Source organism: Trichoplusia ni, chromosome 7 (assembly GCF_003590095.1).
Source record: "Trichoplusia ni isolate ovarian cell line Hi5 chromosome 7, tn1, whole genome shotgun sequence".
Classification (NCBI taxonomy): Eukaryota; Metazoa; Arthropoda; class Insecta; order Lepidoptera; family Noctuidae; genus Trichoplusia; species Trichoplusia ni.
This window is the reverse complement of record NC_039484.1, coordinates 7,924,610-7,941,921: the sequence shown is the minus strand read 5'-3', so window position 1 is coordinate 7,941,921 and position 17,312 is coordinate 7,924,610. Positions and strand designations below refer to the sequence as shown.

At 39.8% G+C, this 17,312-nt stretch overlaps 1 protein-coding gene across 10 annotated transcripts in view; it reads right to left on the bottom strand.

The window, feature by feature from the left end:
- Nucleotides 1-17,312, bottom strand: part of LOC113495989 — a 116,730-nt gene that overhangs the window by 7,762 nt on the left and 91,656 nt on the right. For all 10 annotated transcript variants that reach the window (XM_026875025.1, XM_026875023.1, XM_026875024.1 and 7 more), the window contains 12 exons: nucleotides 16,528-16,690; nucleotides 15,877-16,022; nucleotides 15,350-15,467; nucleotides 9,967-10,165; nucleotides 9,675-9,864; nucleotides 3,058-3,390; nucleotides 2,490-2,709; nucleotides 1,925-2,177; nucleotides 1,419-1,679; nucleotides 1,013-1,336; nucleotides 569-922; nucleotides 167-386 (listed from right to left, as the gene is read on the bottom strand). In XM_026875025.1, the coding sequence (XP_026730826.1) occupies nucleotides 167-386; nucleotides 569-922; nucleotides 1,013-1,336; nucleotides 1,419-1,679; nucleotides 1,925-2,177; nucleotides 2,490-2,709; nucleotides 3,058-3,390; nucleotides 9,675-9,864; nucleotides 9,967-10,165; nucleotides 15,350-15,467; nucleotides 15,877-16,022; nucleotides 16,528-16,690 (2,781 nt within the window). The remainder of the gene's footprint in view (nucleotides 1-166; nucleotides 387-568; nucleotides 923-1,012; nucleotides 1,337-1,418; nucleotides 1,680-1,924; nucleotides 2,178-2,489; nucleotides 2,710-3,057; nucleotides 3,391-9,674; nucleotides 9,865-9,966; nucleotides 10,166-15,349; nucleotides 15,468-15,876; nucleotides 16,023-16,527; nucleotides 16,691-17,312) is intronic.

Here is a 17,312-nt window from a genome sequence, read left to right as displayed (position 1 = left end):
AGTCTTTCATCGTCACATGGAGCGTGGAGATAAATTATTGTTTTTGAACGTCACTTAGCTAATAATCGTTCTTGCATAGGGTTGTTAGTTTCCACTTCTGATTTTCCGATTAGGTAACGAGGACCATTTAAGATGTAGCTTGGTGTTGGCATGTATGTGTATGTACCTGGCGGCGGCGGCGGGTGTGGGTGCGGGTGCGGGTAGACGTGTTGCGGCGTGTGTCTCTGTATGACAGAGACGGCGTCGCGGCGGAACTGCGGCGAGGATGCGCGTTCTCGCTCTCGCCGCGCTCCGCCGTGCATCTGCTGTGACGTGATGAAGTCCGCCATTATGATCTGACGCTGCTCCAGCCCGTAAGGGTTGCGCGTGTAGCCCGAGCTTCCGGTCTGCAACGAGGAATATAAGTTATAGACATGCGGGATACTTCCACATTATTTTCAGTTTAAAACATTTCAAGTAGCCTTTCTCCAGGACAAGTTGTGATCAGATGCCAGTATCACGAGATTTATCTGACTTTGAACCACAAGCTATAACAAGTGCAGTCGTGTACGACATTGTTGATACTTACAGGTGAGAAGGACGGTGACTGCGGTCGCGGCTGACTGCTCTGCGCCGCATAAAACGCGCCAGGTCCGCCTGGACTTCTTCTCTTATAGAAATCCAATGTTCTCTTATCAGGAAGGTGGTGGGAGCCATGTACAGGAGTTCCAGCTGTTATGGACCCTGTCTTGGGCTCCGGCGGTGTTCTGTGAGGCTCGAACCTCGTCTCCACGGGAGTACCTAGGGTTATGGAGCCTTTAGGGTTAGGAGCTGGTTTTAAGGTAGGCCGAGGAGGTGCCCCAACTGACTTCGGTTTCGAATTGTACTGGTTCGGCGATTCCCGCTCCTGTTGTGGTCGGTATTCCGTTGAATTTCGGTACACCTGGTGATGACATAATATAACGGTGAAACGAGTAGTCAGTTGAAAAAATAAATAAATATGTGTACTGAACAATATCAAATACTAGCTTACCGATTTGTTTGGATGTGAGAACGGCTGGTCATGTCTCGGCCTTTTCACACTGAGATCTAACAAAGGTTCATGTCGCTCCTGTCGTATGAGCAGCTGGTCGTGTCGGTCGTGTCTGTCGGGTCGCTCCGGCCGCTCGGGCCGCTCGGCTCGGGGCTCTATGTGTAGCACCATCACGTCTTTGTCGTTGGACGGTGTCGAATGTGATAGCGGCGTGATGGTGGCTGCCCGCTGTGGACTTGACGCGCCGGTGTTACCAACGTGGGAACTGTTGACTACGCTTAGTGTTGCTAACGCTTCACGACCACTTGCACAGGATGATGTTACCTGAGAGAAAACGTAAGTTTATGTTTTGCTTCGAATAGAAAGAAAAAAACATGCCATATCAATAGTTTTCATTTATTCTAACCTTAATTTGATGTGGTTTGATGTTGGTATGTTGAGGTTGCGCGTCTCTCGTCAGACTGATCTCTATGAGGTTGAGGACCACGTCCCGCACGGTCTGCGGGCCGGTGTTGTTCCGCGCGGGGGCCGGCACCGGGCTGGGCCCGCCCGGACCCGACACCGAGCTCACCGGGATCGTGGTCACGGGGACTGCGCTGACGGCTACCATGGGACTGCACGATGACGCTAGCGAGACTACCGTCGGTATTGATGTTGGAGGTACAATCTGTGGGAAATGCGTTTTTTAAAACATAAAAGATAATCATTACAAGGGTACAGGTATAGCCCGCGAAAAGATGAGGTCTAAATAGTCTTTGGTCGAAAACACGTGCGTCATTTTTCTTATTATTAATTTGTCATTTATGTACACAAACAACTTAAAGTAACGCTTAATTCGAAAGAAGTGTACAAAGTTAATGCTTATTTCTTAAGGAAAAATAAATTGTTAAAAATGTATATTGTTATGTTTACCTTAGCACTAGGCGCATCATTTTCCTCGTCAGCGGTCTCCGTGGCTGAGGAGTCGTACTCGTCGCGGCGCGGCCTCCGCGGGGCCACGGCGTCGGTGCGGGGAGCGGGCGCGGGCTGCGCGGGGGGCCGCGCCGGGGACCCGCCGCTCGCCGTGTCCGTGTCCGCTGACGAGAGGGCGCTGTCCTCGCTCGAACTGCAGCGGGGACCCGACGACGGGCGGTCCCCGACTGACGTGTCGAGGGATAGCTTTTTTCTGGGGATATTGGTTTGTGTGAGTATGGTTATGAAGATCTTAGAGTTAGAGAAAATAAGGTTTTAAATTCTTAAATTTGTAAATTTAATCGATCAATATTCTAATAATACGGACAAAAAACCGAATTCTACATTCATATGTTAAACTGCCAAATGTTTCTATTCGCTTTGTGTTAATGTGTTATTTTCAAATTGTAAGTTTTAAGCCATGAAAATGTAATATGCCAATGTTTTAAAAATTATATCCAACATGATCTGTAAGGTATCACGGCACACACCAAACACCAATTATAACATATCTCAACTTCCTCACCTATAGGTAAAGTAGAAGGCCTTAAGGCTGGCGGGTGTGCGGCCGCTAACGGCTGCTATCCGGTCCCAGGCCGTGCCGTGGTCCCGCAGCAGCGCCCGGAAGCGCGCCGCCTCCTCCTCGGAGGGCTCCGGCGCCAGCCCACCCTCTACTACAGTCTCTAGCCTACGCGTTATCCTCTTGAAACACGCTAAACAACACTTGCTAAGCTCACTGGGAATTTCTGAAACAAAAGAAGAAAGGTTGGAAATGTTTGCGTATGTCTAGATGAAGCTGGAAAAGCTGACGTATTATAAGATTGAAAACACAATTTACAATTTTCTTTTAGAGGCATACAAGTATACAACACTCGGGAAAGTTAAACTTAACTAGTTAAAAATACTCAATTCCTATTAGAATAACTGTGCCTGTAACATTATTCCACGGGGCCATACAATCGGGATAAAAACTTTCATTTGTGTTAGTCCAAGATATAAATCCGTGCATTGGTTTTTACGTGAAGGAGAAACTCACAAACATCCATACATAAAAACTTTGGCGTATATAATATTAATAGGCTCAGGTAACTTACCAAACTCTTCCATTAACGGCCTCTTCAAGTCGAGCGAGAGATCATGCCACCGCGGCGGCAGATGCCTCAGCCGCTTCGCTCGGACCCTGGGCCCGGGGCAGGTGGGCACCGGGCACCGGGTGTACCGGGACCGCACGCAGCGGCAGTGGCAGGGCTCGCACACCCTCGCGCCGACCGCCTCCTCCTTCAGGCCGTAGTGGATGGCTCGCGACCGGGACACGGTCCGCGTCGCCCCGGAGATGTTGCACACGGCGCAGTTTGATGACGTTGTTGTTATTGTTGTTGTTGTTAGCGTTGCTGTTGATGATGGTGTGCCGATTCTCTCTGTTACCGCTGTTGGATGAAAATTATGAAAATAAGTAAACTTATCATAACGCTTCTTGAGCTATTACGATAATAATCGATCGAATGTAATACTCGTTTGTAAATATAATAGCGCTAAATAAATGTAAAGTCATAAGTCTAATCAGCTTACGCTAAAATCAATTCTCAAATCAAATACGACAAATCAAAAACAGTGAAATAATTGATGAAACAAACGAAATAGTAGTTTCGATATAGTTTATTATTCAAGCGTTAGTTGCATATTAACAAGTTTATTCAGAATAGCGAGATGATCGCGTAAATCACGGCGGAGAGCAGCGGCCGAGTCGTGCAATATTCAGCGTGCCCCGCGTTGGGCGCCAAATTGTAGCGCAAAGCAGATTAGTGCGAATTTAGTTCCGATAGCGATGCGATGTTTGTTTAATAATTTATTGCTGTTTGTTATACAAATTGAATTACAGCGCGTCATACACTCGGATTGTTTGTTTGAATTAATATCTATGCGCGATCAATTATTTAGTTTTTATTTTGTTTTCGTATTTGTGCAGACAATGTAATTTATAAAACTACGTTAATTTAGGCAAATTGATCTCTCAAAAGATTTCATTTGTACATGATATCAAAACAATCAGCTAAACTCATTACAAATCAAAAATGATCCCACTACCTACTACCGGGATAAAAACTATCCTCTGAGACAATACAGTTCACTGATCAATGGGTTTTGCGAGAAAGAGTAACAAACATACACCCATACAAGCTTTCGCGTTTATAATATTAGTAGAATACAAAACCCTACCTACATAGCTGATAGCATCCAGATTGAAAGTGAAATAAGACTAATTAAGCTGTATAAACATTGCATCTCCGAAACTCAGACACGAATCGTACAGTTCTAGCTTGTTCGGTCGGAGTTGAGCTAAACTGCATCGCTAGTTAAATAATTAACTATTATCCGAACAGATTTGCACTAGCAGTTAATAACTCACTAACTGCGGAGTAATAGGTTTATGTTACTGGTGAGATCACAGAGTTAGCGTACATGCAGACGGTTTATTTTAATGTTGAAGTAAAAATATTATAGTTTCTATAGTACAAGTTATATTTTATAAAACAAATTAAAGGTTATTTTATCAGCGATTTAATCTACTTTATATTAGTTTTATTTTTGTATTATTCTTTAATATTTTTCATAGCTTCCTATCAGCAGCGAATAAAAACATCTTTATTCTAATTTAGTAAAATAACTTAAGCACAAAACTGAACTGCTAAATTAAATGTCATTTACACCTGACAAAGGCGTGCAAAATACTAAAGTAAATTCTGACTGATTGAGTCATAGTTTAACGGATACGATCTACGTACATACAGGGCACTATGCGAACTTGTCTGTCTGTACTCGGTAGTCAAAACCCGGGAGTGCTCATTAGCGTCTGCTATCCAAGAGCAAACGCAACGACGTTTGTCTTGCAGATATTAGACTATTAGGGAATTAACACAGACGCCGAGATTCCTAGAAGCGAGAATTCGGAATTTAATGTAAAACAGGGTGAATAGTTTGAAAGGGTGAATAGAAAATAAGGTTTTCTTATGGGGTCGCATGGGTTTCCTTACACAATAACGCTTATTCTCATTATTTTTAAACTTCGAAAGATTTCATGTAATCTTTACATTTAGTGTTGTTGAACGTCCAAATAGGATCGGATTTCGTCTCATGAAGATAAGCCCGTGGTTAAAAAAGGTTATTTGACCTAATTCAAAATTATTGATTATATTATTGACAAATGTATCTCAGTTTTGAGGTCACCAGATTAATTCGTCAAGCTATTTGCCACTTAAGACATGAAGTCAGAAAATAAAAAGTAATTAAGACAAATGTTTATGACTGTAGCTGTAAATATTTATTCCATAGAAAGAGTCTTATGTTAGAGAAACTGTTACTAGGTTATTATATTTTTTTACTAAAAGGAGAACAAATATTTAAACATTGCTTTATTTAAAAGGAAACTGTATTTTCATCAACAACTCTTTCATCTACGATGAGTTGAAATACGGGACATTTACTTTGAGAAAACATTGTGGGCGTTGTCTTTGATGCGAAATGTCAAGAAAGAGTTCGATATATTATTATAATTGAAAAAATACGGTAGTAACAAATATCCAACAAAATATTGAAAAATATTTAAACGCTAATATAGAAGTCAATTGAAGACTTGTAATTGGCTTTCTGTAAACTAGATTATAACTACGTTATATTTTTGTATAGCTAAATACTCCACGCTTTATTAAATACATTTAAATATTAATATTATAATCTGTTTTAATCATACATCTGTGTGAGGAACAGACGATGAATCTCACCAATTAGGCAATTACCGGTATTTGTATAAGAGCTAATTGGATCCTGATTCAACGTTTTATTCAATTCAAACGTTTAAACAAGCGTTTTAATGAAATGGCCGATTTCAAAAGCAGCCAATTGAATACGTTATAAGCTTCTAACATGTACATTGTACGAGCAATTATAATAAATTAATGAAGAATGTGTAAGTTCGAACATTATAATGGTAATTCAATGTAGGTTTGTTTACAGACTGGGAAAGTATTATTTACGTGGCATTTTAAGCTTTTATTTAAAATAGACTAAGTGCTTAACATACACCAACTCTGTAAGCGGCTAATGTCAATTTGAAAAAAAACAGTTCATAAAAATATTGGCACCCAACAGGGACTTTTCGCAAAACGCCTCGAAACGCGCTAAATCGTTTATTGACGAGCACACAGATCCCGACACGGGCGTACCCAGCTTCCCCACACTTGATATCCCGCGGGTGGGTAAGCGTGGAGCGGGATGTCACCTCTGTTTGCGCGCCGATGTGCCGCCAAGCGCGAGAATTTAACGAGACCGGCTATCTGTGTTTATTTGCCGCGCAAACAGCCGCAGACATTCTGCAGATTAAATGACTGTATGCTCAGCGTATGTTGATTTTATACAATTTGTCGTGTGTCGTTAAAGCGTTGATAATATAAATATAGTTTATTAAGAGCGGTTTCTTTAATAAGACGAAAAAAAGAAAAAATTAAGAATTCCTGACAAAACTTAAACAATTTAAGGTACGTAAGCAAAACTATCTAAACCCTTGAAAGGATAGCTTTTTTACATTAAAAACCTAGCAGATATATGAGAGCTCGGACTACTATATTGAACTGCGGTCGTATTAATCCGACCAATTAAAAGAAGAATGGCTTGTGAGAGAAAGCCAGGTACGACCAGGACCTCAGGACCGTATAATCCATTTAATCTTACAAACGGTACGTTGGCACCGCATGGCCGTTGATTTACAATTCTGTGTGTGGCGAGCTAGCCGGGTTTATGCTGTCAACCCGACCGAGGATTAGTGCTGTCATAACGGTCACACACGGATTAACAAACGATCGGGAGATTGCGAGATTAAAAATAATGTAATGGAAATAATTGGATCAATAATGTTTTAAGCTGGTAAATGATGGTAAAAACATAAAAGTGTCGGTTTATTATAGTTGTGATTTTACCTTTAATATGGTAAAAAAAATAGATGTTATTTATCATTAAATCATCAGTTGGGACTGAGTGTCATAAGCCGAAATTCAAGTTTAGTTTTTATGGCCGTTCATCCAATATTAAATAAATAAAGAGAATCTACGTAGTATACATGGAAATAGAAAATAACCTCGAGTTTCCAGAAAAAACAAATCCGAGATGCAATCAAATCGCACCCAATCTGCGTTCGTCTATGGAAGTGAAAAATACTGGAATACCACTCAAGCAATACAGGGATAGGCAACAGAGGTGGTTTGTGGAGCTTAACCGTTATTTTTTTGTGATACCACAATACGTTAAAGCATTATTCAAATTGAAGCCAGCGGCGGCCACTGGGGAGCGCGTCTCTTAAACGTAGTATCTGTACCGCCCTCGACAGATCACAGGGGACTCGCTATGAAATTTTGAGGCTGGTAATCGTGGAATAGACAATTAACTATTTGGGACTTATAGGTATGAATATTTTTGTCTTATAATTTGAAGTAAAAGTGAAAATTCTTGGCGCCCAACATGGGGCCAAAAGTATTTCGTGTTCTATATAATTTTATTTATTACTGTTGTTTTGAATAGGAGTCATAATGCAAGAATATAATTATGATTCAATCTCTTTATTCTCAAACAGCTCATAAAAATGTAAAAACGTCATGCATTATTTTAGAAATTATGACATTTTAAAAACCCAATGTTGTCTGTATCGGGGGACCTGTAAGTGGATTAACTGTTTGCAAAGTCACGGACAGTGGCTGAACACCGGCTATCACCCAGGGAACGCCGCTCACAGAGCACGATTCATATTCCGCTTTGTGTAAATACTAATAACAAACGACGTGGGACGAATTCAAAAGATTTATGGCTAAAGACGATTGTGGAACTATTTTTTAATTCGTAACACACGTATTTAAATTACTGTTTAAAAACTTTGCCATTCAAATGTCTACAAAGATCAGAGATTTTTTAAATTGAAATGTAAAACAATAACATTGGTCGGATTGGACGGTAATTAACAAAGGGATTGAATATCATAACAAAGCAGAAAAGCGTATTACATTCATAGGAAAAATCAAAGTTGTGAAGTAAAGTTGAGGTAGACCGCGGGCTATATAAAGCGATGCGGCTCGCGCGCGGTTCGCAGTCGACGAGTGGCGGCGAGCGAGCATGTTGTCTCTGTACCGCGCGTGGCTGGGGCCCAGCCCCTGCGTGGCGAGGCCCGCGCCGCCCCCGGGGGCCCACAGGCCTGTGCCGAGGCGAGCCAGGGCTCCGTCCCCACCTGCCTCGCCACCACCACCGTCTCCATCATCGACTACATCGAGCGAACTTGACGTAGAGCGCATCGAGGCTCCTGATCCACCGAAGCGCCAGAGCAACACGGTGCTGGACATAGCGTCGTGCGACGGGCCGGTGCGCTTCAGCCGCGTGCTGAACGTGGCCTGGCAGGAGAGCTCGCCGGAGCGCGGCTGGCCGTGCCGCCACCGCAAGTCGCAGGCGCGCACTACGCTGCACTACTACCCGTGCAAGACCTGCGGCTCCAAGTTCCCTTCCTACTACTTCGTGCACAAGCATCGCAAGCGCTGCCACGCAGAGGAGACCGCTACTTCTGAGGAACCGGACGCGGAGCCAGAACCGGAGCCATCTACGTCGTCGGCCCCGGCCACGGCCACGGCCACCAAGTGAGGGGATGTGACGAGTGGCGTGTCGTAGTGAATTCGTACATATCAGTATTATGCAAGTGATCTCGAGCGAGCTTAAGCGGTGTAGGATATAATGTGTGTTCGGTTTAATGTAATATTGTTATTATAATAAATATTTAAAGGAGTGTCGTGTCTCATTTAACCACTTTTACCCGAGTCTAGTTTAAAGTTAAATACGAACTTCTTTAGGTCATAGCAAAATAGGTTAAAATTTTTACAAAACAACAAATATTTCTAATCATATCTCAATTAATAAATTCATAATAAACTAACCTAACGTCGTATAATAGGAATTATTATTTTGTAAATTAGGTGACTTTGAACTTCGCAGTTACTCTACAGGTGTTAGAACAACAAATCGTAAGAAAGGGCAGTAAATTCACGGGCCTAAAAAAATAAAGGAGTAGGGATAAATAGGGGTCGTTATTACGAGGGTATTAAAGGTTAATGATGCGTTATTTTGAAAATTATCTTAAAATAACAATTAACTTTAATTTTCACACGCAATATACGATTTATAATCATCACCACAAATATTTTAAAATATTTTAAGTACCGAATCTATTCCGGGATATTGCGACAGTTCTAACTTATTTAGCGTGAAAGTTAAATACTTCTGCGCATCGCATATGTAACAAAAGCCGATATACCTGCGAGATTCCGATCTTTACGAATATAACATCAGACGCCGCGCTGAGATTTCTTTTCAACAGATTAATTAGGTGAATTATGTATTAAACGCCATCATCAAGGATCAATAATTTCTAAGCAACTAAAAACGACTTCCCTGTAACCAACTACACGACAACATTTTTACCTCAGACTAATAGTAATATAATAATAAAACTAGATAGTAAAATTACCTTACTGAAATAGCATTTAAGCTCACGACTTAGCAGACATACAACGTCATCTCAATCAACAAATGCCAATTAGCAACAAAGGTGGAGATTTCTGGAGCAGAACTTTCAGGCTCAAAAAAAAAATGCTCCAAAAAGTCCTGTGGTGTATAGGTATAGACTCACCGGTCTCTGGCGTCGAGGGCGGCTGTGTCGGCGTGGGCGGCTGCGCGGGCTGCGGTGTGGGCGGCGCGCTGCCGCTGCCCGAGCTCATGCTGGGCGCCGTCAGCGTGGCCGCCGCCGCCGCCGCCGTCGACGTGATGCACGTCACGCTCGACGAAGTTGATAACGCTGGTGAACTCGATGCTGATGCCGACTGTTTAAAAGAATCTTTTGTTAGGCATTTCGGAAAAGAGCGACGTAAACTTTGAAGTAAATAATCGTGTTTAAATTAGGATAATCTTCGTTTGATACATACCGTGACAGCTGTAATGGTGAGCGTGACATCGGAGGTGGTCGCGGGCGGCAAAGGCACGTCCACGGCTGGGGGCGTGGGCGCGGCCGCCGGGCTGCCGGCCACGCTCAGCGAGGTCGCGCCGGACGTCACCGGAGCCGGCGGCGCTGACGACGCTGGCGGCGGGGACGGCGGCAGAGGAGGCGTTCGTATTAACTCCGACCTGGGGACAATGGCAACGTTGTGAATTATGATGATTTCGGTCACCGGTGGTCGACGACAATAGAACCTCGTTTTCTTGCCTCAATGTTAAATCCAAAATTCTGTATTCTTACGAATATTCCACCTGACAACTCACAAAATGAAATTACACGTTGAATTACATAACTAATTTAAAATTGCAATAAATTGAAACCCAAATATGAATTAAAAATAAATAACATGAATTTCCGAAAATAAACAAGTTACATGAAAGCAAAATATTTGATTTTATCACAAGATTAATTATAATTATAAATCGCAATAAATTAACAGCTAATTATAAAACCAAAACACAATCAGAGCGTAGGCCGGAGCGGGGTGCATCGGGGAGTTATGGCAAACATAATTAGCTGGATTCGCCTCTCTTTTAATTACCAGTGGTTGCCCCGCGGAGGGGGCAGGCGCGGGGTGGGGCATCGACGGCCGGTTGTAAAGAATAAAGAATTCAATTAATCGGTTAGACTCGGATCGAATGCAAATAGATGTATTGTTTCGATTAACAACTTTGAGTAAATTATGTTTAGTTGCTAGGAGTTCGAGTTTGGTTAAATTCGGTGTTGGTTAGTTACTGTTGTAAGACTATTCATTATTAGGGTTCCAAACTTAAAGAGTTGAGTCGCAACCCTATTACTAAAACTCTGCTGGCTGTCAGTCAGTCATTTTTCTACAACCAACGTGTATCTGCAAATTAGAAACAAACAACACAATAAATAAATTCAGGAACTGTAGAATCAAAAAACAACAGCAAGAGTCAGCTATCGTTGCAAAACTGGCCTACTATTACAAAAACTAAGCTAAAAAGAAATAGTAAAGCTGAGCTGTCAAAATCGTCAGTTTTCAGTGTTATTTGAACATCATTAAAATTTGGCCAATTAATACCGTGCCGGGCGGGGTGGTAATTATCTGCGGGCGAGCGCGGCCCCCCGCTGCACAAACACCGGGTCGCCGGGTAAACCCGACAATCAAATTAATCTCATCCCTTTTTGAATAGTACATGCGATATTCACGCGACGATATTTCAACTCGATCTTTTTTCTTTTTTGGGGATATTTTATTTATGATGTGCGCTTTGCAGAACGGCGAGCACGTAGCTCGGTTTTATTTACTTTTGTCTCGAAAAAATCGATGCGTAAACAGCGATCAGGATTTTTAATAACACATGACATTTATCGGAATATCTACACAAAAATATGACGTATGACCGTTTTCATTCAAAAACTGGTCAAGTGCGAGTCGCACCTGCGACACAGAGGATTCCGTTAAAAAAATCGTTTTGGTGCAATTATTTATAGCTAACAAATTATAACCGTAAGAACCATTGTTTTTTCGATTTTTATTGTTATAGCGAAGAAATACATGATTAGTGAAAATTTCAACTGTTAGCTACGAGTATCACGGTTATGATATGCAGCCTGGTGACAGACGGCCTGACAGACAGACAGACGAACACCGGAGCCTCAAGTTAAGAGTTCCATTTTCCCCCTTTAAATGAGGAACCCAAGTAACCAAAGTAAGCAATACAAGTGAAACAAAAGTATTGGTATCCATCGCATCTATGAGCAAACATGGCAAATCAAACGATTGCCGAAAGAGGCTATTTTTTATATCGCCCCTCTTCCCTCCCGTATTTAGCTTTCTCGATTGGTAGATGCTTTTAATTAAGGCAATTAGAAAGATGGGTCGGCCCTGTGTTTGCGTAAAAATCTAAACAAGCCGTGTCGGGAGAAACGGTGGCGGTAGTGATGTATTTTGCAGTCTTATTTATCGATATGTTCAGATGTCAAGTTATCGATATCGAATATGATTGAGTCAGATTATGTTTTAAGTAAGGCTTATGAATGAGGACATTTCAGCTAATGATAAAATAATTCGACCATCTCATTTTAAAAATATTCATACTATCCTTTTTTTAATACATCAATCAGTACACACCTTTGTGATGCTTACAATTTTATTATAAAAACAAAGTAGATAATCTTCAAACTATAACTTATCCAATAAATTCAATAACGTATTAAAGATGTTTAATGTTATCGATATCGGCACGTCCCTAGCGCATGCTGATTTGATCCCGGCATGATTCCCGCGAGAGAGTCTTGTGCAAATAATCACCGGAGTGATTGTCAACACACGCACAACATACGCCCATTATTTATACATATTTATATTTCTCTCTTATTACTTCTACAAACGTTTCTTGTATCAAATAAGATAAATATTATTAAATTCAAACAGTTTTCGTTGTCACAAATATTTTTCGAGATGAGGTAGAAATGCTAGCTTTTGGAATGTGAAATGAGATTAGACGGATGTTGTGCATTGTCCAGGGACGCGGAAAATGATATTAATACTTCTTACTTATAATAATAGTGTCCTTGGTTAGGAAATCGGTCAAGAGCTTTAATGGTTTTGAAAAACTTTCCTTTGAAATTACTTCATCAACGTTAAACTTCATAAAAACTCGGCTCAACTAATAATGAAGCCACTCTAAGAACTAAAATCCCACAAGTCGAGTTATCCAATAAAATAAATCTCAAGTTCCCAAGTTGATTGAAATAAAAATACATGAATTTTAAACGATTAATCTGGTCGATGAAAAATTGAGTTATTCTCATTGTCTGAAGCTCATAAAAGTGAGTGGTCCTGCAAACATCGCCCTGCAGGGACGGACTTTGGTTAACGTACTGAGAAACGATAACATTAAGACATGGCAGCATCGGTTGTGAATGTTGTGTCACGTAAAAACTTACTCTATAAAAGTACTTGACATTTACAAATGTTTTTCTGGTATTTAAAACAGGTGGAAACTTACATTAAACTTTTGGACAAAGATATTTTAAACAACTGCTTGAACAATGTTGTAACGTAATATGACTAATTTAAATTTTTAATTGCTTCGGTTGGAATGTAGTAATTTCGTATTTATTTAGGAAGAGTTTGAAAAAAAGTTAGTAAACATTAATTGGTGGCATTTTATCAAGTTGTATTGTATAAGTTCATTCAACGTCTACTTTTTACCCAAGATATAAAGGGAATAATAAACATCTAATCATAATGGAACGTGTTTAAAACGAACATTGAGATATAGTTTTGTAGAATATTTTTAAAAAGTGACTTATGTTAGTCCATCCCTGCCCCCAGTAGAATGGAGGGTATTAAACGAACCTTTGCTTAAACAATACGTCTTTTTCGAACAAATTTTGAATCGTTTTATGAAAATTAGTTTTGGGAGTTAACTCACTCAATGGGATTAAATTCTTGATAGAAACATCAAAAATTCAATTAGCTATTCTAATAAAATAACATAATTTCATTGAAATCTGAACATATTCATACAATATTAAGTTGAAATACTCTTATTCGTTTATTTTCAGTGCCTTTTAATTTAAAAAAAATGTATTATTTTAAAACGTAAGGAGTATATGAGAATTTTTATAATTTGTCGAATAATATTAATCATATCATAGGTTGTATTAATTAATTTTGTACATTTTACATTTCTATCATAATTCATTGCTGTTTTTTAAAGAAGATAAAAAAATTATATCTCTAACAAAAATAATACAACCTAATTTAAAAGTAATTAATATATCAAAAATTATATCCTTCATGCTTCACTCAACATAAAATTTACTCAACTGCAAAAGTGCAAATAATATTAACGATTACCGATTAACTCAATTCATATTCATATGTACCACTATAAAGTCACTTATAATTAAAGTATGGACATTTCACGTTCTCCAAAACTGAGCAATACTGATGTATGTATAGGTAGTAGGTACACTTCTTAAGACAATGGACGTTAGCTCGTAACTCTCTCATCCACTCAGGAGCACATTATATCCGCGATGTACAAACAAGGAAAAAAGGCCACAGTCAAGAAACGGGGCAAAAAAACCTGCTCTGCCGTCTCTACCGAGCGATCGGTGAATAATTCATCGGCCGGCAGCCGCTCAATGTTGACACGGTGTAATTAAAAAGCCCGACCCGACTCTACGGAATCGTACCGGATTTCTGTATAGAAATTGAGGGAAATATTACGTTTATTACGTTCGCTGTCCAGTTCCTTGTAGTTGTTTTTTTTTTGCGGATTCTTTGGTTTGATACAATGGTTTTTGGTAAACAAACTGACAGATATTATAAACATAGACCCTAAATAATACACGTAATTAATCGGATCAATTGATTGTGTCCGGATTTCAAATGTAAATGCAGAATTCAGTAGCAGTAATAGATTTTAATGTACGATATTTGGCAATCATATGTATGGTAGATAAACAGCTAATGTTTGAATTTAGACTGTGTTTGTTTTAATTATGTTCTGTGATATTATAGTCAGTGTTTCAAAATCACAATGTAGGTTAAATTTACGTGTGTCTTTAGTTATTGCTTGATTATAACATAATATTTAAACTGTATTTTTTATTAATTAAAGCACATTAATAAATTCCTATTGATGACATAATATTCACCATCAAATATAGAGCTTTCATTGTCAACAGCACATAATAATTTATTATACATATATTTTGTTAGTGCTTGGGAGTTCCCTTGGTAAATGATGCTGACTGACATCTTCAGTTAAACTTTATGACCAATTTGTCAATCATTTTTACTCATAGGTTTCATCGGTGTTTGACATTTGGCTTTTGATTTCCCGGGGTAGAATATAGATTGATTTCCTATTTAGTTAATCGAAACTGAACGGGATACAATTCTAATTTGTCTTTATTGTTCCGATCTAGGAAACGTATTATTTTTATTTCACTGTATTCAGAATATTTACCAAGCCCATCCAGTCCCTGAATATAGTATTCTAAATTATCCGTTCGATACTGAAACTATTCGGATATCTACTCGCGAATAATAGTCATATGTAATGTAAAATGTATCTTTCAGACTATTTTATGAAATATGGAGACAAACATACATTTTTGAACTTCATACAAACCATGAATCAAATTTGAATGAGATTGGTAGTGTAAGGCTGCATTTCCACCAGAGATGAGCGATGGAAATGTGTGGTGAATGAAGCGATTCTATTGATTCTTAACAAACACATCCCTCTCTACGCATCGTCGCACATCTCTGGCGGGAAAGCAACCTTAACCCTTTTAAGTATTGCCATGTTTTGGTGACTGACCTGGTCGGATGCGCGGGCGCAGCGGGCGGGATGGGTATGCAGGTGACGGCGTCGCTCGTCATCGGCATGCTCTCATCCATATTCTGTTCCTTGTTCTCTGTACCCCGCGCTGTCGTACCTGCGGCCAATAGTACCAGTTAAACAATTGTGGATGAAGACTATTTCGAACACCTCTGAGCGACATATATTTTCGTTTTGTTAGACTGACCACTACAGACTACTGTCCTGTATTATCATATCTTCATGCTCAAACTAAGTCATAGTTATTTTTAAGTAAAAAAACCATAAGTTAACCTATCAAAGACAGTGTGAGAGGAGGGTTTATTTTAAATATAATTTGTTACTCTCTTAACGTGAGTTAGTTAGCTTCGGCAGTAGTGGTATGAACTTGTATGACTGTGTTTATAGCACCTTCCAATAGTTCCCTTAACAACCATTCCGCTTCCAACAAATTCTAGGTTGTATGACTGTTCAATTCACATTTACAACGAGGATGAATTTACAGAGAATTATTCAGGTATTCAGACCTTGGCTTCGCTGTAGCCTGGTGGTGACCCCCGCGGGTAGCTCTGGCTCGGGCTGCGCTCGCGGCGGGTTCCGCGCCGACCGCCTCTGTCTCGGCTTCCTTAACAACTGCTTGTAGTTCTCAGCCTTCTTCGATAAGTAGTAAAATCTGTTGAACAAACAAATAATATTAGTTGTTAGCCAATGTGTGGGCCGGTCAGGGATAGGCCACACCTACTCTTTCCGTGCTGGTTGAAATTTGAAAGATAGATTACATTTTTTTCTCACTATTGCACTTTCAATAGAACTCATCTCATAATGATAAATATAACTTTTCTGATAATAATGAATTATTAATTATCCGAAAACTGGTTATATCAGACTATTACTATTTTAAATTTTACATTAACATTTATAAAATTCGCAAATAGCACAAGTATAATTATAAAAAAAAAATACAAACTTAAATAGACTTTAAATACTTACTTTCCAAAATAAAATATGACTTTAGACCTTCTTCCACGAGTATAAAGACTAAGCTGATCAAACTCAAAAAAATCCTCAAAAAAACATAAAAGCGGAACTTCTCCAGAGGTATAAATATAAAACAGAAAGAGCGGGCGTGTCCTTCCCCCACCAAATAAGGGCGGTATGTACAAGTAACGCACGCATACCTGACGCAGTCGCGCACGCTCTTGCGCGGCAGGAACGACGCGATCTGACCGAAGTTCTTGGGGTGCTGGAGGTACTTCTCCCGGAAGAGCTCCCGCTCGGCTTGCGACCACACGTTGCGGAGCTGGAGTTCTTTGTGTTCGGACTCCATGTCCATACACCGTCCTGAAGGGGAGATATACTGTTAGTGAATGTGATATTACACTCTACATATGTTTATGGTTAGGATTCTTCTTCTATTTCTATCAGATTTAGTTAAAAAGCTGTTTGGATCAAATGCTTGCTTACTGTAAACCATTTCGTTAGATCGAAAGACGCCACTATGTGTAACTACGATATAAATAAAATTTGAGATTTATGTCACAAAAAACTGTGTCGCAGTTGTTTTTACAAGCATAGAAATCAACACAATGCGGCTATCTAAACCGCGGCATATCGTATTTCTTGAGATAGTAACATGCCTCTCGGCTATCGGTAGTCACAAACACAACACAACTAACTGACTGAGTGACCAGAGTTGTGGGTGCAATTCCCATCTATATTATGTTTGCATTCATGAAAGTTTTGCTTAGTTTGACACTGCATACACTTTACATCTGAAAGTGTCGTGAAATATCATATTACGACTATCTGACCCACTAAACGTTGTTTTGCCATACAAATAATGTCTAGGGAAGTAAGAAAAACGGAGGTATAAAAAATTGATAATATGTACCTATTGTCCGATATTCAGACCTACCGAATATGTGCCCAATATTTCATAAGAAGCCATTTCGGAGGAGTTCAA